Source organism: Stenella coeruleoalba, assembly GCF_951394435.1.
Source record: "Stenella coeruleoalba genome assembly, chromosome: 11".
Lineage (NCBI taxonomy): Eukaryota > Metazoa > Chordata > Mammalia > Artiodactyla > Delphinidae > Stenella > Stenella coeruleoalba.
The window spans coordinates 96,194,863-96,219,453 of record NC_137157.1 but is presented as its reverse complement, the minus strand read 5'-3'; the positions used below and the strand labels follow the sequence as shown (position 1 = coordinate 96,219,453).

At 52.5% G+C, this 24,591-nt stretch overlaps 2 protein-coding genes across 7 annotated transcripts in view; one reads left to right on the top strand and one right to left on the bottom strand.

Moving 5' to 3' along the window:
• The window catches only part of VWF (von Willebrand factor), a 203,779-nt gene that overhangs the window by 175,425 nt on the left and 3,763 nt on the right, over window positions 1–24,591 (bottom strand). For 2 of the 6 annotated variants that reach the window (XM_079936253.1, XM_079936258.1), the window contains exons 1-3: window positions 23,192–23,623; window positions 9,577–9,718; window positions 3,626–3,796 (exon numbers count right to left, since the gene is read on the bottom strand). The gene's annotated coding sequence lies outside the window, so the exon portion shown is untranslated. Of the gene's footprint in view, window positions 1–3,625; window positions 3,797–9,576; window positions 9,719–23,191; window positions 23,624–24,591 lie in introns of those variants that run through there. The other 4 variants (XM_079936254.1, XM_079936255.1, XM_079936256.1 and 1 more) reach the window with 4 other exon arrangements.
• Window positions 23,739–24,591, top strand: part of CD9 (CD9 molecule) — a 35,706-nt gene continuing 34,853 nt past the window's right edge. The window contains exon 1 of the mRNA XM_079936259.1: window positions 23,739–23,940. Coding sequence (XP_079792385.1) covers window positions 23,875–23,940 — 66 coding nt within the window. The 5' untranslated portion in view covers window positions 23,739–23,874. The remainder of the gene's footprint in view (window positions 23,941–24,591) is intronic.

The window sequence follows — 24,591 nt, the reverse complement described above, 5'->3', positions numbered from 1 at the left end:
GAGAGTGAAGTCAGGTGTAATGGATCCCAAGCCCTCAGCCCAGAGCCCCGTGCGCTCCTGCGCCCGGCGCATTCCGCTAGCCGATGGCGGCCGCGGTGGTGGCGCCAAGTGTGTGACGGGAAGATGAGGAAAAGAGTCCCCTCCCGACCGGCTGACCTTCCCCATGTCACACAGAAGTGGGGAAACTGAATCCCGGGGGTGACTCATCTGAGGTCACTCGACTATAAACAGGATGTCACCAGGGCCGCTTCCCACAGGCCTGTGAAGGCGCTTGGCGCCTCCCTTCCACCACCACCCCCCACCGTGTCTCCCCTACCCCTGCTCTCGAACCCCTGCCCTCCGCACTTCTCCACACTTCTGTCCTGGGTCCCACTCTCACAGGACCTTGCTCTTCTCAAGAAGCTGATGGCCCTCCGCTGCAGTGTTAGTTGCCAACAACTAAAGTCATTTCCTATCCTAGGGGTATTTGCATTGAACACGCACCTCCTAGACCCCCAGACCTCCACAGGTATTTCTCTCTGACTGTGTAACGCCAGGCACAGTGACAGATGCTAGGAGCTGCACTGAAAACCACAGATGCCACTTCAAACCAAAGCATCTCGGGAATTCCCTGGCGGCCCAATTGTTAGGGCTCCGCGCTGTCGCTACCGTGGCGCAGGTTCAATCCCTGGTCGCGGAAATAAGATCCTACAAGCCACATGGCGGAGCCAAAAAAAAAAAAATTGTGACCAAAGTCTCTCAGATCCACTATCCAGATTCTGTGTCACCCGCTTAGCTCACGCTCTGAGCAGACAGACACACGTAAACACAGGATTTGACCACGGAGTCCAGCTCTGCCGTGGTCCAGCTGGCCCCCCAGTCCCCTTCCCTCACCAGTCTCCTGAAGTTGAAGGATGCAGGGTCTCTCTGAGGTCACATAAGAAGGCCCAGGCCACTTCCATCTTTTGAGATTACCGGTACATATATTTTATAAAATGAAGAAATGCCCCAAGCAGGGTTATGGAACTTGTGGTCTATTTTAAACATTTACTTGCAAAGTTTACACTTTCGACCCCAAAGGATAGTGCAATCTAACGGCGCTGATCCGCAGAATAATTTCAGGATTTATAAGAAACGTGCACGTATCCTGAACTCTCAGGCAGAGCGGTCTAGTGGGGAGATAGGGGGGAGTTTACAGACGAACAGCAGCGACTTCTTTCAGTTCCGTGGGCGTGTCTCTGTGATGATTGCAGCTCCCTTTGTTGGGAGATGAAGTCCACGAAAATGAGACAGGAGTCCAGGGCTGAAGCTCCCCTCGCCCGGCTCTCCAGGGAATTCCTAGACGCCCTCCTACAGCTGAGCCTGGCTGAGCGGCTGCTCTCGCCCGCATCCTGGACCTAGTCTCTCTTCTCTTGCAACAAGCCTGCCTGGAAGGCCATCCGCTTCTCCTCCGGGCTAGGTGCAAATTCCCTTTCTGTTCCACGAGACCTGCCATCACCCTGCTATGCCCTCTCTCCCTCTCCCTAGTGCCAGGAGAGTCACCAGCTGCTTCTCCTCCTAGTGCCCAAAGCATAACTCAAGTACTGTAAGTACTGGAAAGGAAGAGGAACTTCACAGCTACAAACACCGCCTCGGCCAGGGGATCAAGGTCAACACCAACATCATAGGTCATAGTGATAGAACATACCCTTGACATGTAATGAACATGGGACTTGACCTCTGTGATCTTCCTCCCCAAAACCCATAACCCCAGCCCAATCATGAGAAAAACATCAGACAAATCCCAATTGAGGAACATTCTGCAAAATTCCTCCCAATTGTCAAGGCCATCAAAAACAAGGCAAGTCTGAAACACTGTCACAGCCAAGAGAAGCCCAGGGAGACAGGATGACTAAAGGTAACGTGGGATCCAGGATGGGATCCTGTAATGGAAAAGGAACATTAGGGGAAAAATAAAGAATTCTGAATAAACTGTGGACCTCACTTAATAATAACGTATTGATATTGGTTCATTAATAGTGACATGTGTACCACATTAATGTTAGATATCAATAATAGGGGAGACTGGGCGTTGGGTGTACGGGAATTCTCTGTACTACGTCTGTGCAGTAATTCTGTGAATCTAAAATTGTTCTAAAATTAAAAGTTTATTATTTAAAAAAATGAATTATGAATGAGTGGCTCTGTTTCATCCTTACCCACCTCTAAAACACAAAGTACTAGGCTTAACTAGAGGGCAGAATGGCGGGCGGATACGAACACAGGCTCCAGCCTCAGACACGTGAGGTCTGAGACCTGGCTCTGTCACTCACTGCTGCTGTGTCCTGGGGGGGTTACTGGACCCCTCTAAGCCTCAGGTTCCTTCATTTTAATGGGAAGGAGTGGTAACTACAGCGACAATTTCGTGGAACTGTTCACAAGATTAGTGTGTAAAGCCCTTAAGTCAGAAAATTTTCACTGTGCTGTTGATCTGTTGTGTGGCCGGGACCCAAGGACATCTGGGCGCACGGCTGCCCGTCATGGGGAGAGCTGAGTGGCCAGAGGCCTCCACCACGAAGAGGGTCACGTCCTCTGGGGGAGGATGGAGTCCAGGGGAAGGGGAGGAAGGCAGGTCTGGGAGGCCTCCCGTAAGTGACCACACTCAAGGGCCTCCTTGCCATGCCGGGAAGTACAGGGTGTTGCGTCCACTACAAAGGCTACAGAGGCATCCTGGTCTCTGTTCATGACCCAGAGCACAATGGCCGGAAGAGCCACTCAGGGCCCAGGCCCAGCAAAACAGACAGCATCTGCGCCTCCCCTCGGAGTCCCCACCTCTCGCAGGACCGCTGGCTGCACCACCACCCCGAGGAAACCGCAGGGAACCTGGGCCTCCAGCGCCCTCACCAGCCAGGCCACAGCAAGGCCACCTCAGAGCGGCCAGGCCGGCAGGGCCCTGAGCCCACCCCTCGGAACTTATGGAGCACAGCTGTCCGTGGGCAGCCCTGGGGGGCACCTGCTGTCCAGACAGGCGGGCAGAGGCCTGTGCTAGGCCAGCTGGGGCGTGAGTCCTGACGCTGCCACATGGCCTTGAGCAATCTCTAACCCCTCAGTGTCTCAGCTTCCTGCCCCATCCTGGGGAGAACAGGCCTGTCTGCAAAACCTCACACCCTGGGACTTCCCTGGCGGTCCAGTGGTTAAGACTTTGCCTTCCAGTGCAGAGGGTGTGGGCTTGATCCCTGGTCGGGGAGCTAATATCCCATGCCTCACGGCCAAAAAAACCAAAACATAAAACAGAAGCAATATTGTAATAAATTCAATAACGACTTTAAAAACGGTCCACATAAAAAAAAAAAAAAAAAAACCCTCACACCCCAGGAATCAAAGAACCCAGGTGGATGGAGGGGCAGAGGGCCCTCCCGCCCCCCAGCTTTCTCACTCCCCAGGCCGCCCTGTGGCTCCGCGGCTCCACACGGCAAGCAGCAAGGGCGCTGGGGGGCCACGTGTGCTCTTCAACACAGAACCCGCTGATCCCTGCAGGTGAGGCTTGGCCCCATTTGAATGATGTGGAAACTGAGGCCCGGGGGCTGAAGTGACCTCAAGTCACCCATCAGGTCAGTGACAGAACTGGTCCTGGAGCCAGACTCCTCCTCTGGTGCCTCTTCCTCACCTCAGAGCAGAGGCTTCACTGCTGTCCTCAGCTGAGTCGGCACACCGGGTTCCCGAGTCTTCGCCTGCCTGGGCTTCACGCTTCATCTCTGTGATCTCCTGGCCTTCATCTACCGTATGGGGAGTATATGCTCGCAGAACATCCAGTTTCTTTGAGGGACTGTGGCAGTCTCTGTGGGACGGACAAAACAAACAAAAACACCACCTCAGTTTCTGCCCTCAAGGACCGTAAACTCTAACAACAATAACTAAAGCTTGAAAACCACCCTACATGCCTTTCCTTTTCTCACTTTTCCTTCAGAGCAGGCAGGTGTAGTTAGTGCTGTTTTACAAACGCGGGCTCGAGATGGAAGGGGAAGCCTAAGTGGAGAGCTGTGATGTTCTGACTGAATCCCATGGTACCTTCTACCTGCGGCACCATCTCCAAGAGAACTAGAATGGAAGGCAAAATTTGACGATGACCATTGCTTCATGTAGGACTCTCTCAGCTGCAAGTGACAAAAAAAAAGGGGGGGGGGCGACAAAAACAAAATAGGAAATAGGAGCTCACTTAACTGAAAGGTCCAGGGGTCAGGCTGGGCAGCCTGCCTGGGACCTCAAAGACCTGAATTCTCTCCATTTCTCAGCAGCTGTCTTCCTCAGGCCACATGTGATGACAAATGGAGAGCGTGGTTCCAGGGTTTGTGCATCCAGGTTCAAGCTCATCAGGGAGGAACCCCTACCTCTCCCGCAGAAACCGCAGCTGAAGTCTCACTGGCCCTGGGTGGAGCCCAAATCCCTCCCCAAACTCATCACTGTGGCTTTGGTGATCCATCGTGGCTTTGGCCAATGAGGCTGAATTATAGAGCTGGATCAACCGCACCCAAAGCAAAAGGGCAGAGAGAGGGTGGGGAGGGAGAGAGTCTTAAAGGAAATTTGAGATCCCGGACGATAAATACCCCAACGTCGGTCTCCTCCTGCCCTCCAAACAGATGGTCCAGGAGGCCGGGTGAAGCAGTGTACAAGGTCAGAGCAGGTTAGAGAGGGTTGCCAGAGGGAGGCAAACAGAAAATAACCAGCACACCAGGGTGAGGCCTAGATGCACCCCCGCCCGCCACTCTCGGGAGCAAGCCCAAGTTCTCAGCCTGGAGTAGCGGGTGCTCTGGCCACACTTTCTCCCTCCGACCCCGGTCCCCTCTCTCACCACCCTGACGCCCAAGCCCCTTACCCCAGACCGACAGAGCCCGTCCCCAACTTCCCGCCTTGCCAGCTGCTACTCCCTCGGCTTGTAGTGTACTCTCTCTCTTCCCCACCCCCTCCCTTTCTTTACATGTCGAACTCCTATTCATCCTTCAAGGCCTTTTTCTGATGGCACCTCCTCCATGCAGACTGCACCAAGTCCCACACTCAGAGTATCTCCTCTGTCCCCACAGCATCCCTACATAGAGCCCGCCAGAGCAGCTGTGGCCTTGTCCTGGGGCCGTTTGCCTGTCTGTCTCCCTGCCCAGCTGTGAGCTCCCTGGGGCTGGGGACTGAGTCTACTCAGCTCTCCGTCCTTGGCTCAATTGCACTGTCAGGCACATAGTCGGCCCATAAATATTCACTGAATAGATGAATAAAAGATGAGGAGAAGACTTCTGTGTCCTTCTCATCCCCCCTGCCTTTTTCTGGTCCCACAACAGAGAAGCACGCAGGCAGGAGTAAAGAGAAAGAGGGGCATATACCCCAGTAGCCCCCGCACTTTCCTCTCCCAATCCAGTTTCAGGCTCTGCCTTACATAATATGGGAAGCCTTTCTCCTTGGCCTTTCTATTGCTGGAAAGTGCTATAGGTGTGAGTTGTGTGGACCTGAGGAAAAAGTGTTATCCACCAGGCCCTCTACCCTGTCCCCAGAGCCCCAGGGCTACCTGGGCTGCCTCAGCAGGACTTTCTCCAGAACACAGCCCCACACGGGAGAGGTCTGGACCAGCTGGCGTGATCACGAGGGGTACCTTGCTGCCCCTGCTTATTAAGCACCTACATTTGTCAAAGCCTCTCTGACCAGCCCAAGGGGACAAAATTCCTTCTTTCCTCCTTCATTCACATAGTCGTTCATTTACAAACAGGGTGTCACACACTGAGGACACAGCAGCAAATGAACACAAAGGACCTGCAGTCTAGAGGGGCGACAGATACTGAACCGGAAACAATCTGTGTGATGAGACCCACAAGAAGGGGAGAAGGGGAGGGGGAAACAAGACAACAGCTGAAGAAAGCCAGAAGCAGAAGGGTCCGCACAGGCAGCTCGCCCTCCCCTTCTAGCCTGAACTCCAGAAATCAAGGGACCAGGAGACGAGCATCAGCGGGCAGGAGGGGCTTTGCATCGTTTCCTCGGGGGCATCACAGAGGACCACAGGCTGGGGGCCGAAACGCCGGAGATGCGTCCTCTCACTTTCTGGGGCCCAGCAGCCTGCGATGGAGATGCGGGCGGGGTGCTTCCTTCTGATGGGCAGAGGGGGAGGGCAGTTGAGCAGGTTCTTGTTTTGTTGACCCTTAGCCCTGTTGAACTCCTGAGAGGGCCACTTCCCTAGCACATTTCCAGGCCTGGCTGACTCACTGGACAGGAAGGGAAGGGCTGCAAGGGCTGGCTGCCGACCAGGGACCCCTCGTCTCTGGCCACACCTGACACAGCCTTCTGGGGAGCCCACACACACCAGCCCTCCCCTCTCTGTGTGTCCTGCCTTTGCTAGCAGGTGGTCACTCAGCCCTCTTGGGTAGGGGGATGCTACACGGGCCCAGCTCTCCCTCCCTGGACGGTCCCTTATCCAGGGGCCCAGCTGTCCTGAGAGGCTTCCACTATAAGTCACTCATCCATCCACACATACTGAGCCCTTGCTTCCCTTTCAACAAATAAGTATCAGCACCCACCGTGGACGCCATCTAGGCCCTGGAGATACAGCGGCAAACGTAAGGACTCGCCACGGCCCCCGTGAAGTTCACATTCAAGTGGATGGAGACAAAGACCAGAAACATCAACATATACCATGTCAGCTGGTGATAAAGTCAACAGAGGGAGCAAAGCAGGGGAGACGACAGGGATGCATGGAGTGGGCAGGGCTGTGCCACGCCTCCAGCCAAGGAGCCATCTCCGGTACGGGTCCTTTGGAGCGAGCCCCAGAGAGGGAAGGAGTGGGGGAGACAGATCAGCTGAAGGAGCAGCGGGAGGCCAGGTCGGAGGGGCAGCGTGCCCACCAGCTTCAAGCAACACCCTAGGGACTTCCCTGGTGGCACGGTGGTTAAGAATCACCTGTCACTCTTTTAAAGTGTGCGTGGATATGTACTACAGGGGGGAAAGGTGGGGAAATGTACAGTCACACACAGGGGGAAGAAGAAGAGAACATGCATGTCCCCTTGCTGGCTACATACTGCAGGAATACGTGCCTCTCAGTCTTTGTTGGTTCTGAAGCTTCCTGAAGTGTGCTGACATTTGGGCTGCACAGAGACCCTCACCTTCTCTTTCACCTCCTCTTCTAGAATTGCTTTGCTCTATTTTTGTATCTATAAATATGTCATGATGATCATTAATAATGTTAATGATATCGCTGCAAATGATGCCATACACAAGGTTTGGCTTCTTGGAACATTTATAAACCCAAACCAGTAGCTGTCACCTCTCATGTTGCTTTCAAGTCCTTCCATTTAAGTAACTTCTTTTTACCTTACAAGTCTGCCTGATTGACCTTTGAACTTATCCACCCCTAAAAGCTGTGCCCGGTTCTCTGGGTCAAGCTGGATGGTGACGAGTGGCAGCAACACACACTTCTCTTCGCTTCCTCCTGAAATTTGCTTAAAGCTGAGATCAGTAAGGATTCTGACACTAGTGCATTGCTCCTGGAGCTAAAGTCATTCTACGGAAGTTTGCTTATTAGTTTCAGGACCCAAAACAACACAAGTCCCTCCTCCTTGATAGCTCCTTCACATCTCAATCCTGCAGTCCTTACTCAGGCAAACTGTGCACTGCCAGAGGGGCCCTGGGCTCTGCCACACACCCAAAGGAGGTCTTCTCAGTGTATTTCTAAATGGCCTTACACTTGGTAGAAGAAACTGAACGATTGCTCCAATGCAGTTGCAGTCTGCAATCTGCTAAGTCAGGGCTCTCATTTGTGTCCGAGTTGGCCTGATATGGACTGCATCTGGTTTACGTATAGATGGGTCCTGTTGGGGTATGTGCACAGACATGAGAGCGTGCGTATGTATGCCCTCTGTGAGATAGATATATATATATATATATATTTACATATATATATATATATATTTACATATATATATGTAAATATATATTCACACATCTCTATATATTTTAATGTATTGCACATGTATATTTAAAATATATATAAAAGAACTCTAAAAAAAAAGAACCCATCTGCCAATGCAGGCCACATGGGTTCGAGCCCTGGTCCAGGAAGATCCCACATGCCACGGAGCAACTGAGCCCATGGGCCACAACTACTGAGCCTGCGCTCTAGAGCCCGCAAGCCACAATTAATAAAGCCCGCGTGCTGCAACTACTGAAGCCGCGCACCGCAACTACTGAAGCCTGCGCGCCTACAGCCTGTGCTCCGCAATAAGAGAAGCCACCGCAATGAGAAGCCCACGCACTGCAACGAAGAGTAGCCCCCGCTCACCGCAACCAGAGAAGGCCCGCGCGCAGCAACGAAGACCCAATGCAGCCAAAAATAAATAAATATATATATATTTTAAAAAAGAAACAACCTAGTGTCCAGGGTGTGTGTGTTGGGGGAGGGTGAGTGGGGACCAGATGCACCGTTAAGGTATGGGCATCATATCACAGGCCCTGAGGAATTGGGGTTTAACCCTGAGGAACTGGAGATTTTAAAAGTTGAGAACAAAATGTCCCATGTCCGCAAGGAGCTTCCCGTCTAGAATCAGAAGTGGAACAATCCCCAGCAGGGGCTACGCTGACAGTGGGCTTCCTGCTAAAGGCTCTTGGAACGCAGGAGTGTTCTCTGCCGGCCCTGGGGAGACGCCGCCTGCCTCAGCTTAGAAGCCTGCCGCTCTGCGTCAGGGCCGGCTTTTGACTCTTTGTCCCCAGAGCGGGTGCTTGTTTGTTTGTTCGTCATAAATTTAAATTGAGGGGGAAAGTGTCGTAATACCTCGGTTAACCACTTTGCCTCGGAGAACTGAGCTGATCCAGCCACGGCCAGCCCCGTGCCATGGAAAGCAGGACACAGCGCGTGCACGCGTGCGTGGGGCGGGGTGTGCATCGACACGCCGCTGCCTTCCTTCGTCCCTTCCAGCTTCGGGGTTTTCCTGGGACTGTTCCTCTCTTCTGGAGGGAGGGGCAGGGGCGGGTAGCGGAGATGGGGAAGGAGTTGGGAGGCACGCTGGAGAGTGTCTGTGGCAGAAACAGACTGCGTACAAGCAACCGGGGCCACCAGAGAGAGAAATAGGAGCGGAGCCCATGTAAATGCACTGACCGAGAGCATTCCTGTGGTTCTAAGCAGATCTGGACAAGTTCACGCAGGGAGGGGTACCGTGTGATGGACCAGGGCCAGAACTAAAAATAAGCCGTGTTTCTATGCCGAGCGGGAGCGCTAGCATCTGTGGGACTGTGGCAGAGGAGAGGGGAGTTTCCGCGCCCCCAGGCACAGTGAGGCCAGAGAAGAGGTTGGCCGGGCCTCCGTCTCAGCAGTGAGATAGGATGATGCTCCCCCCAAACAGGAGACCTCTCTCCTCTTCCCAGCTGGGAAGCCGAAGCCCAGAGAAGGCAGAAGTCGGGCAGGGAAGGACTGAGGCAGAGGCTGTCCCGCAGCAGAAGAAAGACTCCAGGCGTTACTGCTGGCCAGCCCTGGAGGCTGGCCCATCCCTGCCAGAGTAGCAGAGAGGGGTGGGGCCGCCTCCAAACCTCCTCCCCAGGGAGCAGTTAAGGAGCCCAGGAGTGGCCTGGAGTGGAGGGAAGGGACACAGCACTTACTGGGTGTTCACTAGACGGGGGTGTTTTCCACAGGGTCCCACAACGATCCTGAAAGGTGGGTATTTCGCTCCGTTTTGACAGATTATGAAAACAGGATTCTGGACTTCTCTGGTGGTCCAGGGGTTAAGACTCTGTGCTGCCACTGCAGGGAGGGAGGGAAGGAAGGAAGGGAGGAAGGAAGGAAGGAAGGAAGGCAGGAAGGAAGGAAGGAAGGAAGGAAGGATGGGAGGGAGGGAGGGAGGGAGGGAGAGGAAGAAAGGAAGGAAGGAAGGAAGAAAAAAGGAAAGGAAGGAAGGAAGGAAGGATGGGAGGGAGGGAGGGAGAGAGAGGAAGAAAGGAAGGAAGGAAGGGAGGAAGGAAGAAAGGAAGGAAGGAAGGAAGGATGGAGGGAGGGAGGGAGGAAGGAAGGAAGAAAAAAGGAAAGGAAGGAAGGATGGGAGGGAGGGAGGGAGAGAGAGAGGAAGGAAGGAAGGAAGGAAGGAAGGAAGGGAGGAAGGAAGGGAGGAAGGAAGGGAGGAAGGATGGGAGGAAGGAAGGGAGGAAGGAAGAAAACAGGGTTCACAAAAGACTCACATAATCCCAAGGCCACCCAGCATGTCAGTGGCAGAGCTGAGACTGGACCCCAAGGCTCTGCCCCCCAAGCCTGCACTCCTTCTGCCACCCGTCACTCATCTAAAAGGCAGAAAGGGAAGCAGACCCTTTCCAGGTGGCCCCAGAGGGCAGAACAGGGACAGGGGTCACAGGCGGGGAGGAAACCTTTGTAATAACCAGAACTACGCACAGTAAGTGGCCGGCCTCAGGAAGCGGCAAGCTCGTGCACAAGCTGGGTGCTGGGGACCGTGAGAGGGATCCAGGAGGTTCCCATCACTCTCAGGGTCTGCGCCATGTGGAAGCAGCACGGGAGCCTGGCCTGCCTGGGTCTGACATTGCCCTTGACCTGTCCTTGGTGTGGGAAGGAGGGAACCTTGAGTCTGGGAAGAAGGGAACCATCTCTGGAAGCTGCCTGCTAATGGATCAATCATTCGAGCAGTTTGCAACCCTGATATCCAGCACCAAGCGGTCGGAACAGAGCCCGGTCCTCAGGCTGCTGAGTACCTTCTAGGGCAATAGGGCTCCCACACAGAGGGAAGCAAGCACGCCAGACCCAGGCAAGAGAGGGTGTTTGCTGCAGAAACAAGGGCTAATTTACGGGCCGCCTCCCAGGTTTATAAGGAGTCAAAAGACAGGACAATGGGGCCTGGAGAACCCAGGGAAAGTGCCTTGCGCTAATAATTATAGTGTTAATAGTGTTATTCACAGCTGTCTTTTTTTTTTTTTTTTGAGCATTTACTATGTGCCAGACACTGTGCTGAATGTTTCGGATGCATTGTAGGATTTAACCCTCAGAGCACCCCGTGAGACAGGTGCTTTTATCACCTTTTTACAGACAAGGAGACAGGCCCAGAGAAGGGATGTAACTCGCCCAAAATTGCACAGCGAACGTGGCAGAGCTGGGACTCAAGCCCGGATCTGTCAGACTCCAGGCTGGTGCTTCTGCCATCTCTGCCCTGACACAGAAATAGCTCCAAGACAGAACGTAATTGTTTCCTATTGCTGCTTAACAAATTAGCACAAACCTAAACACACATTTATATAACATTTGTGTAGGTCAGAAGTGCGAGCTAAAATCAAGGTGTCAGCAGGACTGCCTTCCCTTCTGGAGGCTCCAGCAGAGAATTCAGTTCTTTGCCTTTTCCAGCTTCAGGAGGCCATACTCAACCCTCAGTACGTGGCCCCTTCCTTCGGCTTCAAAGCCGGCTTTGCCGTGTCTCTCTGACCTTTACTCACACTTCCCCTGACCACAGCCAGCGAAGACTCTGATTTTAAAGATCCCCGTGACTAGACTGGGTCCCCCTGGGTAATTCAGGGTCACCTCCCCATCTCAACACATTCACAGGCTCCAGGGATTAGGGTGTGGGCGTTTCAGGGGCCATTATTCTGCCTAGCACTTATAATAAAGTGGGGAAAAAGCAAAGGCACCAGTAGCAAGGTACTTAAAAGGGGAGGGAGGGAGGAGTAAGTAATTATATGTATTAGTATTTGCATAAAGGATACATAAAACCAGCATTGGTTATTGGAGGAGAACCAGGCTGATGGGAGACAAGGCTGGATGGGGATATTTTGTGTTATCACAGAAGTGTTCAAACACACACAAAACTAGAGAGAATAGTCTAGTGAATCCTTCTACCCGTCACCCAGCATCAACAGTTACCACCGTTTTGCCTTCTAGTTTCATTTATCTCCCCACCTTTTGGGAAAGGACTGAAAATGTATAGCAAATCCCACACATCGTATCACTCTAGCTTTAAAAGCTTCAGTATGTAGCTCTAAGAGACAGGGGGTTTTCAGAAGTATACCACAACTCCATCATCACACCTAATAAACTTAAAAATAGTTTCTTACTATCATCTAATACTTAGTTTATATTTAAATTTCCCTAACTGCCTACAAACTTTTTTTTTTTTTTAATAATTGGTTCATTTGGATCAGGACCCAGACAAGGCCCTCATGCTGTACTGGGTTGAGGTGAGTCCTAAATTTCTCTCAACCTATAACAATTTCCAGGAGATACACTCTTCCCTCTCTACACTTTTATATCTTTATTTCTCAATCATGTAAATGAATGATCTACACAGAAGTTAAATTCGGGAGACAATGCAAATCTAATGCTGCGTGGAGAGTTAAAGGATGGGGGTGAAGAAGACCATCCCAAGCAGGGGACTCAGGAGCAGAGAGGAGGGGGGCGGGGGAGGGGGGGCCCCGCCGAAGCCCCCGGAGGTGGGTGGAGTCAGGGAGCCCAGGGGTCCAACATTCTGGGGGGTTTCCTGGTCTGCTTGGCAGAGGTAGGTGGAAGGGTTGCAGGGACACCAGCGCCAGCCTAGGCTGCAGCATCCTGAGGAAAGTCCCCAAAGGGGACTTTATAAATAAATCAATAAAAGGACGATGCAACCTTATCTAAATGTGCAGCCGAGAAACCACAGGAAACCCACCACCCACCAAGCCGAGCCTAGTGTTACACCAAAGCACCCCCAGACCGGACAGCGGAAGAACACACAGGCGGGTAATCACGAAGGACAGAGGAGCCGCTGAAACTCCCAGACGTGAGAGACCTGAGCTCTGTGCCCGCTCTGCCTTCAGCCGTCTGCAGGATCCTGTGAAGGTCACCTGCAGACGCAGCACCTTGAGTAACCATGGCTGGGGGAGCGGGGAGTAAGCAACAGCATGCACCAGCATGTGCTTGGATTTGCATAAAGAAGGTTACATAAAAACCAGATGAGAGTGGGACTTCCCTGGTGGCGCAGTGGTTAAGAATCCGCCTGCCAAGGCAGGGGACACAGGTTCGAGCCCTGGTCCGGGAAGATTCCACATGCCGCGGAGCAACTAAGCCCGTGCGTCACAACTACTGAGCCTGTGCTCCAGAGCCCACGAGCCACAACTACTGAGCCCATGCCCCACAATTATGGAAGCCTGCGTGCCTAGAGCCTGCGCTCCGCAACAAGAGAAGCCACCGCAATGAGAAGCCCATGCACTGCAACGAAGAGTAGCCCCACTCGCGGCAACTAGAGAAAGCCTGCGCGCAGCAATGAAGGCCCAACACAGCCAAAAATAAATAAATAAATTTATCAAAAAAAAAAAAAATGAGAGTCAAAGAGATCCTGAGTACGGAAGGAGCAGTGGAAATTCTCCCCACTTAATATTGCTAACAGCCAGATCCCAAAGCCCCACTCCCCATATTATCCCTGACTGAAAGAGGGGTTGCTGCAGGATGAATAGGAGTTTGCTGGGAATAGGAAATTTACCGTAGACAAAGAGAATGACAGAGTCAAAGGAAGAGAGGCGGGAATGAGCCCAGGGCGTTCAGAGAATTAAAACGAATTCAAAGTGCTAAATCAATGTGGGATCTTGGATTGGACTCTGGGACAGGAAGAGGACATTAGTGGAAAAACAGGTGAAATCTGAATAACATCTGCAGCTTAGTTAATGGTACTGTACTTAGTTTTGACAAATCACTTTTTTTTCAGATGTTGACATTGGGGGGAAGCTGTACTATCTTTGCAACTTTTCTGTAAACCTGAAATTATTCCAAAATAAAGGAGTTAGTAAGAAAGAGAGAGAAGGAAAAAAGACAAAAAGAGCAGTACAAAATGGCTAAAGCATGTAAGTTGCCAGAAGGGGGGAAAGGGTGATGGGCATCAGCAGAAGCCGGCTTACCAGGGCCTCCTGTGCCCCACCACGGGGTCCAGACCCCATCTCTCTGCAGGCAGTACTCCACGGCAATGTCCCCTCTTTCTGAACCCTTCCCACAGGCCCCAGGGGGATGCCGGCCGCAGTTTCTTACCTTCATGTTCATCTTAGCTATATTTCACCTGCCCATATGTGCCTGAACACACACACACAAAGATCCCAGGTCTGCTACACACACACACACACACACACACACACACACACACACAGCTCATCTAGGAGGAGCCCTGTGTCCAGCCTCTAATCCCCCCCCCCGGCCCCCGGGAATCTAGAACCATCACCCGGAACAGAGGTCAGCAGCCATCCCCATTCCCCGTGGTGGAGGAAAAGCAGTCACCCTCCCGGCTCCGCAGTTGTGAAAAGGGAGCCTCAGAAGGACAGGCTCCAGCAAAGGCAGGACCAAGACGCAAACTGTCCACCTGTCTTCAGCCCCTAAGACTCAGACGCTCAGCTTGCGGGGGGGCACCTTCAAGATGGCACAACCCCTCGGGTGTCACCTGCAGTCCCTTCACCCACCTCCACAACCAAAGGACAAGAAAGACAGAGCACCCATGTTAACACAGCCATTTACGCCGTGCAGAGGTAGTTCAGCACCCGGGTCCTGGAGCCAGATCCCCTGGGCTCAAATCCCGGCTCCGCTGCTTCCCAGCAAGTGAATTCATGCGGCCTCCATTTCCCCATGTGTGAAATGGACATAGTAAGACTCTCAACCTCAGAGGGCCGTTTGAGGATGAAACGGGTTTCCACATAGCAGTTGTGCCCATCCCAGCGTTCGTTCTTTGGGCTCCTACTGTGGGTACTACAGGAGCTGATCATCTACTGGGGGACATTTTTTAAAAAAGATGCATGAAACATGAAATTACTGGGAATTCCCTAGCAGTTGAGTGGTTAGGACTCCGTGCTTCCACTGCAGGGGGCAAGGGTTCGATCCCTGGTCGGGGAACTAAGATCCGCATGCCTCGCGGCTCAGCCAAAAAAAAAAACCACACACATGAAATTACCATCCGGGACACACACATGAAATTACCATCCGGGACACACACATGAAATTACCACCCGGGACACACACATGAAATTACCACCCGGGACACACACATGAAATTACCATCCGGGACACACACATGAAATTACCATCCGGGACACACACATGAAATTACCACCCGGGACACACACATGAAATTACCATCCGGGACACACACATGAAATTACCACCCGGGACACACACATGAAATTACCATCCGGGACACACATATGAAATTACCATCCGGGACACACACATGAAATTACCACCCGGGACACACACATGAAATTACCACCCGGGACACACACATGAAATTACCACCCGGGACACACACATGAAATTACCATCCGGGACACACACATGAAATTACCACCCGGGACACACACATGAAATTACCACCCGGGACACACACATGAAATTACCATCCGGGACACACACATGAAATTACCATCCGGGACACACACATGAAATTACCACCCGGGACACACACATGAAATTACCATCCGGGACACACACATGAAATTACCACCCGGGACACACACATGAAATTACCATCCGGGACACACATATGAAATTACCATCCGGGACACACACATGAAATTACCACCCGGGACACACACATGAAATTACCACCCGGGACACACACATGAAATTACCACCCGGGACACACACATGAAATTACCATCCGGGACACACACATGAAATTACCATCCGGGACACACACATGAAATTACCACCCGGGACACACACATGAAATTACCATCCGGGACACACACATGAAATCACCATCCGGGACACACACATGAAATCACCACCCGGGACACACACATGAAATTACCATCCGGGACACACACATGAAATCACCATCCGGGACACACACATGAAATCACCACCCGGGACACACACATGAAATCACCATCCGGGACACACACATGAAATCACCACCCGGGACACACACATGAAATCACCACCCGGGACACACACATGAAATCACCACCCGGGACACACACATGAAATTACCATCCGGGACACACACATGAAATTACCATCCGGGACACACACATGAAATTACCATCCGGGACAACGTCTGATCAGAGTCTAGCAGGTGACTCAGAAAGCAACTGCTACAGGAGCGCTGAGAGGGAGGGCCAGCGCAGACTGGGATGATCGAGGATTCGGGAAACGCAGGGGCCGAGCTGGCCTCAAAGATGAGGGCTGCTTATGGGGGAGAAGAGAAAAGGATGGGCCAGGGACTGGGGCAGAGGGAAGAGGCGGTGGGAACCCAGCCATAGGTGTGGGTGTGCATGCGGTGTCCCAAGAGAGGGAACAGAATTGTAAATACTATAGGTTGTGACAAGAGAGCAGAGGGCCTTTATGATGAGCTTAGAATTAGGACACGAGCCTTCCATACATTCAGAAAATATTTACTGTGCACCTGCTGTGTGTCAGGTACTGTGCAAGGCCCTTGGGATACTTCTGAGAACAAGACAGTCACAGTCCCTGCTCTGGAGGAGCTTACGTTCCTGCGGAAGGAGGCAGATTATAAACAAAACACATACTAAGAAAATTCTTTCCTCTGTTAGAAGGTGATAAGTGTGATGGCAAACAATTTAGCAGTAAGTGGAGCCCAAGAGGTTTTCGAGCAGGAAAAATGCGCGAAGCAAAGCTTTAGGAGTTACGACAAAAAGACGATATTAAATATTAGTCACTGGGGCTTCCCTGGTGGCGCAGTGGTTGAGAATCTGCCTGCCAATGCAGGGGACACGGGTTCGAGCCCTGGTCTGGGAGGATCCCACATGACGCGGAGCAACTGGGCCCGTGAGTCACAACTACTGAGCCTGCGCGTCTGGAGCCTGTGCTCCGCAACAGGAGAAGCCGCGATAGTGAGAGGCCCGCACACCGCGATGAAGAGCGGCCCCCGCTCGCCGCAACTAGAGAAAGCCCTCGCACAGAAACGAAGACCCAACGCAGCCAAAAATAAATTAATTAATAAAAAAAATATTAGTTACTTACAACTCTTCGTCACCCCCCACCCAATCTCCTGAAGTGGACAGATCCTGAGAAATATGATTTGTTTTGCTGAGCTGGGGTAGTGGGAAGTGGAGGATGCAGACCGGAAATGCCGAGTGAGAGCTACGTTGCTCCCCATGAAGCAGAGGGCGAGGGCCAGAGGCTGGCAGGGGCTGGGCAGGGGTGCAGGAGACCAGGCAGGCGTGGCTGCACAGAATGGAAGTTTGAAGAAAGATCCAAAAAGCATTTTGAGAATGGTGTTCTCTGGCATGCAAGCTGTCACCCCTCACCCCGTTCTCCGTGAAATCGTCATAAACTCCATACTCCGCGCGGGTGGTCTCCACAAGGACTACGCGTGTGTTCAACACACTGAAAAGCAGTTATGGTGGGGGTAGGGCGGCCCAAGGCAGCCCAAGCCCAGTGACGTGGCAAGGCAGTCGGTCCAGCGATGCGTGCAGACTGGATGAGTGAATGACAGGAACGCGGGTAGGAGGATGGGACAGTTGTTGGGACTGAGGAGGGGCTTCGAGGACATGGCCCCATCTTGGGTGGAGCGGGTGGAGAGGAAGCTGAGCCATGAACACGGAGCTGGACTCAGAAGCCCTGAGGTCTGCTCTTCTCTCTAAATCCCTCTCTCGGATGGCGAGGGATAAACTAGGAGGTTGGGATTAACATATACATACTACTATATATAACACAGATAACCAACAAGGATCTACTGTAGAGCACAGGGAACTCTACTCAATATTTTGTGATAACCTACCTGGGAAACTAACACAACACTGTAAATCAACTATATTTCAGTTAATAAATAAATAAATAAATAAACTTCCTTGAAAAAGATAAAAAATTTTTGAAAGACACCAACAATCCAATAATACCCTGTCATTTGAACAGAGAAAAAAATAAGAAACAAAATAAATCAGTCTCTCCTGCCTTGGGCTTTGCTTCTTCATTTTGAAGTCGGACAGCCTCAGTGGCACCTCCTACCGGTGACGGGAACAGTACAAGGAAGCAGGAAGCACATTCAGTGAGCAGGTGTGGGACCAGCAGGAGCAGAGGAATCCCAGGTGAGAGGAGGGTTCGGGGCTGACTGGAGGGTGTGGGCAAGGAGAAGGGCAGGCGGCTTCTTGTGTAGGGAGCCCCTCGGAGATTATGAAGTCTGATCTTGATGTTTATTTTGAGATGTCTATTCGTATACTATTGACTCTGTGACAAATTACCACAAATTTAGTGGCTTAAAATCAGCACACATGACTTTACAATTCTGCAGGTCAGAAGCCCAAATGAGTCGGCAGGATGACATTTGCTCCCTCTGGCAGCTCGAGGGGAGAATCTGCTTCCTTGCCACCTCTGGAGCTGCCACCTCTGGAGCTGCCACCTTCCTTGCCATTCCTTGGCTTGCGGCCCTGTGTCCTTCCCATCTCGGCCTGCGCCTCCACGTCTCCCTCTCTGGCTCTGACGCTCCTGCCTCTTCTTCTAAGGACTCGTGGGATTACACTGGGCCCATGAGTACATGCCACGATAGCCTCCCCATCTCAAGATCGTAACGTAATCACACGTGCAAAATCCCTTTTGCCACGGAAGGTAGTATCTTCACGGATTTGGGGAGTTAGGATGTGGGCATATTTGCAGGGACATTAGGGTTAGGGAAATGCTCTACAGGCCCTCAGATATCATGATGAATTTAAGCGCAAAAGAAAAATGGTGGGAGGAACAAGGGGGGATGCACGTCCAGGGAAAGAGGGGAGCAGAGGACAGAGGAGCCATGCCTGAGGGAGACCCACTCCCTGGCAGTTTTTTCACAAGTTTGCAGAGGGCTCCTATGGGCCAGCAAGGGACTGGATGCTTGGAGAACACAGAAACTAACCAAATGCACGTGTATTTAGAGGAGCTCGCCTCCAAAACGTGTACACAGGAGAGATTACGATGAAGCCCAATGAGTCACACAGGAGAGATCCAAACAAGGTAATCCGTGGAGGAAAAGACCGAGTGTTCAAGGCTTCACGGAGTAGTGACATTTGAGCTTAGTAAGAGGCGCAGCAAAGACGTTTCTAGAAGGGAAGGGAGTGAACCAAGGTGGGTGGTACAACCCCAGGGACAGCAAGGGAGAGGTGTCCAGAAAGAAGGGCTGTTCAGCAGGGTCATGGCAAGGAGAAATGGCCACCAGTGTGGCAGCTGGGAGGCCTTAGTGGCCCATGAGAGTGGGTTCTCCAGCCGCCTCCCATAGCTGGAAGCAAGACCGGGCCCAGGAAGACGGGTGTGGCCAGTCCTCAGGTCCCTAGCCCTGTGTTCAAATCTTACCACCAGGTGGGGCACAAGAGCCAGAGTGAACCTTCAGCCAGGGCAGGGGTTTTTCCAGAAACAGGATGCCCTGAGGGAAGGGAGGAAAAGTTCTCCCACTCCATCACCACACAGCCTGGAAGGCCTCACTGCCTTCATGTGATCTCTGACTCAGGGGCTTACCCAGATTTTCCCCTTCCAGTTAAAGCAAAACCGTATTTTTTCCGTTGCTCCCTTTCTTGGTCGCCTGTAGGACTAAAGGCCTCTAACAAACACACTTTGGGGCGGAGGCTCAGGGCACCACACAACAGAGGGGACCTGATATCTCCTAATTCAACATGTCACTGTACAGGCCCAGACAGAGGAGGTGGCTTGTCCAGAATAAACCAAAGGGTGGGATCAAGAACAGAACTCAGATCTCCTCACTCACATTCTCAGGACTCCTCGATTGTACGTAATTTGATGTTTCACCATAGCCCTCTCCCACCAATGGTTTCTTGAGGGTAAATAGTAACAGTAATAGTAACAGTAGCCAACATTCCCTGGGCACTCCAGTGGCAGGTGGATGACCTCAGTCAGTGCTCACAATTACCCTTAGAAGGAGTTTCTTTTATAAGCTTAAATGTTTGCTCAACTCCTCCCATCTGGACTTGTGAATGAGGAGGTGGGGCGGGGAGAGGAGAGGAGAATATAAAAAAGATAAAATCCTTTCTCTCCTTAGACCTGTTCTCCCAAGGCAGGTTCTCCCAACAGCACCATGAGACCTTGTCTGGTTTCCGGCCTCAGCACCCCACACCCTGCTGGACCCCAGCCATCCCTGGCCACGGTGGGTCAGGGGCAGTGACCTAGGAAAGAGTATCAAGACTCCTCTGCCCGTGGCCACTATTGGCCACATTTAGGGAACTTTGTTTCCGTGACTGCTCCTTCCCAGTCCTCCTTCCTTCCCTGTCTCACCCACTATGGTGGTTTCCCCAGCAGCTGCCTGTGGTTTTGTGCCTGTGCCTTTCCACATGGTTCCCTCTGCCTGGAGTTCCCTCCCCAGCCTTGTCTGCTGGCCCACCTTCCAAAGTCAGCTGCGGTGTCCCCCTCGCTGGAAGCCTCTCCCAGCTCAGGCAGACCTGGGTACACGCCCCAGCCCCTGCTGTTTCCTAGGCAACATCTCCCCCTGTTAGCACGAGTTCATGTGCCTGACACACAGTGAGGCCAAACACCAAAACGTCGGAGTTTGGAGCAGAGAAAGGTTTGTCAGGGCAGGGCCATACAAGGAGATGGGTGGCTCACGCCCTAAAAAAAACCCCAAGCTCCAGGAAGGATTTCGAAGGGTTTCAGCAAAGCTTTTTTAAAGCCAGGCAAGGGACAAGGGTCGCAGGGTCTGTGATCAGCTCGTGCACAGTTCTCTGATTGGCTGATGGTGAGGTAACAGGGCAGTGTCACAGGGGTCTTAGCATCGGGTATGTATAGGACACAGAGCAGGCTCTCCAGAAACACTGGAAGAAGAAATGAATGAAATCCTCCTCGGCTCCAGCTGGCCTGACTCTGATCTTGCCCTCGCTACCCCCTCTCCTGGTTTGCCCCCCTCTCTCCAGCCTCCACCCCGTTGCCCCACCCCTTGGTCTCTCACCTGAACTACTATACACCTCACCTTTCAGTCTAACCCCCCAAAGCTCTGAGCCAAGGCCTGGAGATAGAGGGAATGGTCCTTGTCCTCAAGGAGCCTCCTGCCTGCTCCTCCCCTCAACCCCCAACCGCTCCCTGCCACCAGCCACCCAACTACCCAAAGCACAGGTTCCCTGCTTATAAACACTTCGGTGACCCCTCACCCCCGCTTACAGAGTCCAGGACCATGAGGCACCTCTAGTTACATCCCCACCTTCACCTCCCTACACGCCTCCCCCAACTGTGAGCTCCAGCCTAGACCCCAGACGGCCCCAGCCCCAGCTTTGCCTGATTCTCCCATGATTGCAACCACTTTTGCTGGGGTTCTGCAGCATGCTTTCCAATTTGGGTCAAAGGCTCCTCCTTTAAGCCCCCCTGGCCTTTAAGCCTCTCTCCTTGACCTCCTGTAACACGCTCATCCCCCTCCTGCCCTAAGGACATAACAGGATACTGAAAGGTGTTTTCGAATGAATGCATCAATGAGACAGATCTAACAATAGTAAACAGAGCAAAATATGTACTTTAAAGTGGTAAGGCAGGCTGTTTCTGGTGAGTGTTATTTTGAGTTACGGTTGTTTTTTTTTTTGCTTATTGGTATTTTCTGATGTTTCCGTAATTGAGCAGGTTTTGTTTTTGTAATTAAAAAAGAAAAAAACCACCAAAGGAAACTTCATTTTGAAAAAAATACGAAAGGGTTTTGGGATTTCAAAAGTAGGGGGAATCTCCTCATCCTCTGGCGAGAAACAGGAAAGGAATGTTTAAGGGGCCATAGAATTTCTACAAGAGAAGATGGGAAGGCAGGCCAGCCAGAGGGCACACACCACATGCCAGCACCTGGGGTGCTGGGGAGGGCAGAGTGTCCCCTACAGATGCAAGATGAGGAATTTTAACTTATCTCATTGAATGTGGGGAGCTGCAGAAAGAATCCTTCTCTTCCAGTTTTACTGAGATAGAATTGACCTGCAGCACTCTATAAATTTAAGGTGTTCGACATAGTGATTTGACTCACATACATGATGAAATGATTACCATGGTGGGTTTAGTGACTATCCACATCTCATACACATACATTAAAGAAACAGAAAAATATTTATATTTTCTCCTTGTGATGAGAGCTCAGGATTTATTCTCTTAACAATTTTCCTTTATAACTTGCAGCAGTGTTAATTATGTAGTATATTGTACATTACATCCCTAGTACTTATTTACCTTAAAACGGGAAGTTTGTCCCTTTTGACTACCTTCCTCCAATTCCCCTTCCCCTCCCCTCCCCACCTCTGGTAACCACAAATCTGATCTCTTTTTCTGAGTTTGTTTGCTTGTTTTGGAAGTATAAATTGACCTACAACACTGTGTTAGTTCATGATACATAACACAGTGATTCGATATTTCTATACATTTCAAAATGATCACCATGACAAGCTAGTTACCATCTGTCACCATACGAAGATATTACATAATTATGGACTATATTCCCCACACTGTACATTTAATTCCCATGACTCATTTATTTTGTAAGTGAAAGTTTGTACCTCTTAAATCTCCCTCGCGTAATTCTCTCCTACCCCTACCCCCGTTCCCTGTGGCAACCACCTGTTTGTTCTCTGTGTCTATGACTCTGTTTCTGTTTAGTTATATTTGTTTGTTTTTTAGATTCCACATGTAAGTGAAATCATACAGTATCTGGCTTTCTCTCTCTGATTTATTTCTCTCCACATAATACCCTCTAGGTCCATCCATGTTGCTGCAAGTGGCAAGATTTCATTCTTTTTTATGGCTGAGTAATATTCCATTGTGTATATACACATCTTCTTTATCCCTTCATCTATTGATGGACACTTATGCTGTTTCCCTATCTTGGCTACTGTAAATAATGTTGCAATGAACACAGGGGTGCAAATATATTTTCAAGTAGTGCTTTCATTTTCTTTGGATAAATACCCAGGAGTGGAATTGCTGGGTAGTTCTCTTTTTAATTTTTTTAAGGAACCTCCATACTGCTTTCCATAGTGGCTGCACCAACTTACATTCCCCCCAACAGTGGAGGAGGGTTCCCTTTCCTCCACATCCTCGCCAACATTTATCATTTGCGGGACATTTCTGAGCGGGGGAGAAACACCCTAAGCACTCTGGCACTGGAGCTTCAAAGAGGTAGCAGTGGGCAGAGTCAAAGGGCAAGAGCGCGGGTGACGGGGAGTAGAGGCAAGAACAGAAGCCAGGCTACAGGCTTTGTCTTCTCCTCTGGGCCATCTGAACCTCAAGTCCAGGAAGCACTCCCGGACTGCCCGGCCCTCAGACATATTACTATTCAGTGATGGTATCTGAGAATTACTCCCATAAGCTTCCGACCGATCTTCCCACCTGGACGGCGAGCTTCTAATTCCTCCTGCTCCGCATGACGTGCCGAGTAATAGTGTGCTTCACGAGGGAAGGTTTGCAAGGAGCCGCCCCAGGGAGACATAAGGCCAGGCAGCTTCTGTTTAAATCGAGGCCAAAGCAAGAAGAGCCCTCATTCTGCGGCAGCCGGCCTGGGGTTAAGGGACCTCGGCCCCGACCACCGGGTAAGGGGTCTCCCAAAGCAGAGGGCTCGAGAAGGACGGAAACCAGGGGACAACCGGAAGGGCGAGGCCTCCACTTACTCCGGGACGAAAGCAGCCGAAGATGACTGACTGGAAAGACCCCAGGATTGCTGGGAGGAAACGGGGAGGATGGCGGGAAGTCAAGGCCGGCCGACTCGGTGGGAAGGGCCGAGCCAGAGGCGGGAGGGGCTGCGGCCACCGGACCTGGGCGGGGCGGGGCGGGGCAGGTGGGGCGGGGGCGGGGGCCGGGGCCGGCGGGGGCGGGGGCGAGGGCGGGGGCAGGGGCGGGGCCCGGCACATGCGCACCGCGGCGGCGCGCGCCCGAGGAGTGGCACTTTTTAAAAGTGCAGCCCTGAGGCCAACCCGCAGCCGCCAGCACCTCGGTCCGAAGACTGGTCCCGCCTGTCCCGGCCTCAAGCGCCCCCGTCCCACACCAGTCCGGCCCAGGCCAGTCTAGCGCGCACCATGCCGGTCAAAGGAGGCACCAAGTGCATCAAATATCTGCTGTTCGGATTTAACTTCATCTTCTGGGTGAGTGAGCGCGACTGCCGCGCGCTCCTCTCCGGGGCCACCTGTCCACCCCGGGCACCCGGTCCGCGGTCGGGGTTGCCGGTCACCGGCATCGCCTGCGCAGGGGAAGACTCCTGGCGGGAGGAGAGGGCACTGCGGCCGCCAGCTGGCTTCTCGGCGCGGGCTGAGACGGGCTGGGAGGGCGCGTTGGTCCGGGGCTGGTCCGAAGCGGGGCGGGCAGGGGGCGCGGGGCCCTGGTGAGCCGGGGGTGTGTGTGTGGGGGGGTGTTTGCTCCCACCCCGATCCCCTCCGAGTGCAGGAGGGAGAAACGGAGCACCCCCTCTGCTGGGGACTCAAGGCCCTGCCCGAAGGGGACTGTGGCGGGCAGTGCAGCTCGTGACCCGGGTGTGGTCCCCCCGAGTGGCCGAGGCCGCGGGGAGGGGAGGATGCGGGCCCTCCAAGGGACAAAGGTGGCGCCGGAGGAGCTCAGTGAAGGTCTGTTGGCACCTTTACGCCGGAGAGCAAGGGGCGCGCAGGTCGCGGGTGTCAGCGTCCCGGGCCCCGTCCCTGAATGAGCGTCGGGATCCCTCCTCCACCCCCGGGGGGGAACCTTCAGGCCCCATGCTCTCAGACTGATTCTGAGCCGGCGTGAGAAAGTCCGAGCTCCCTCGA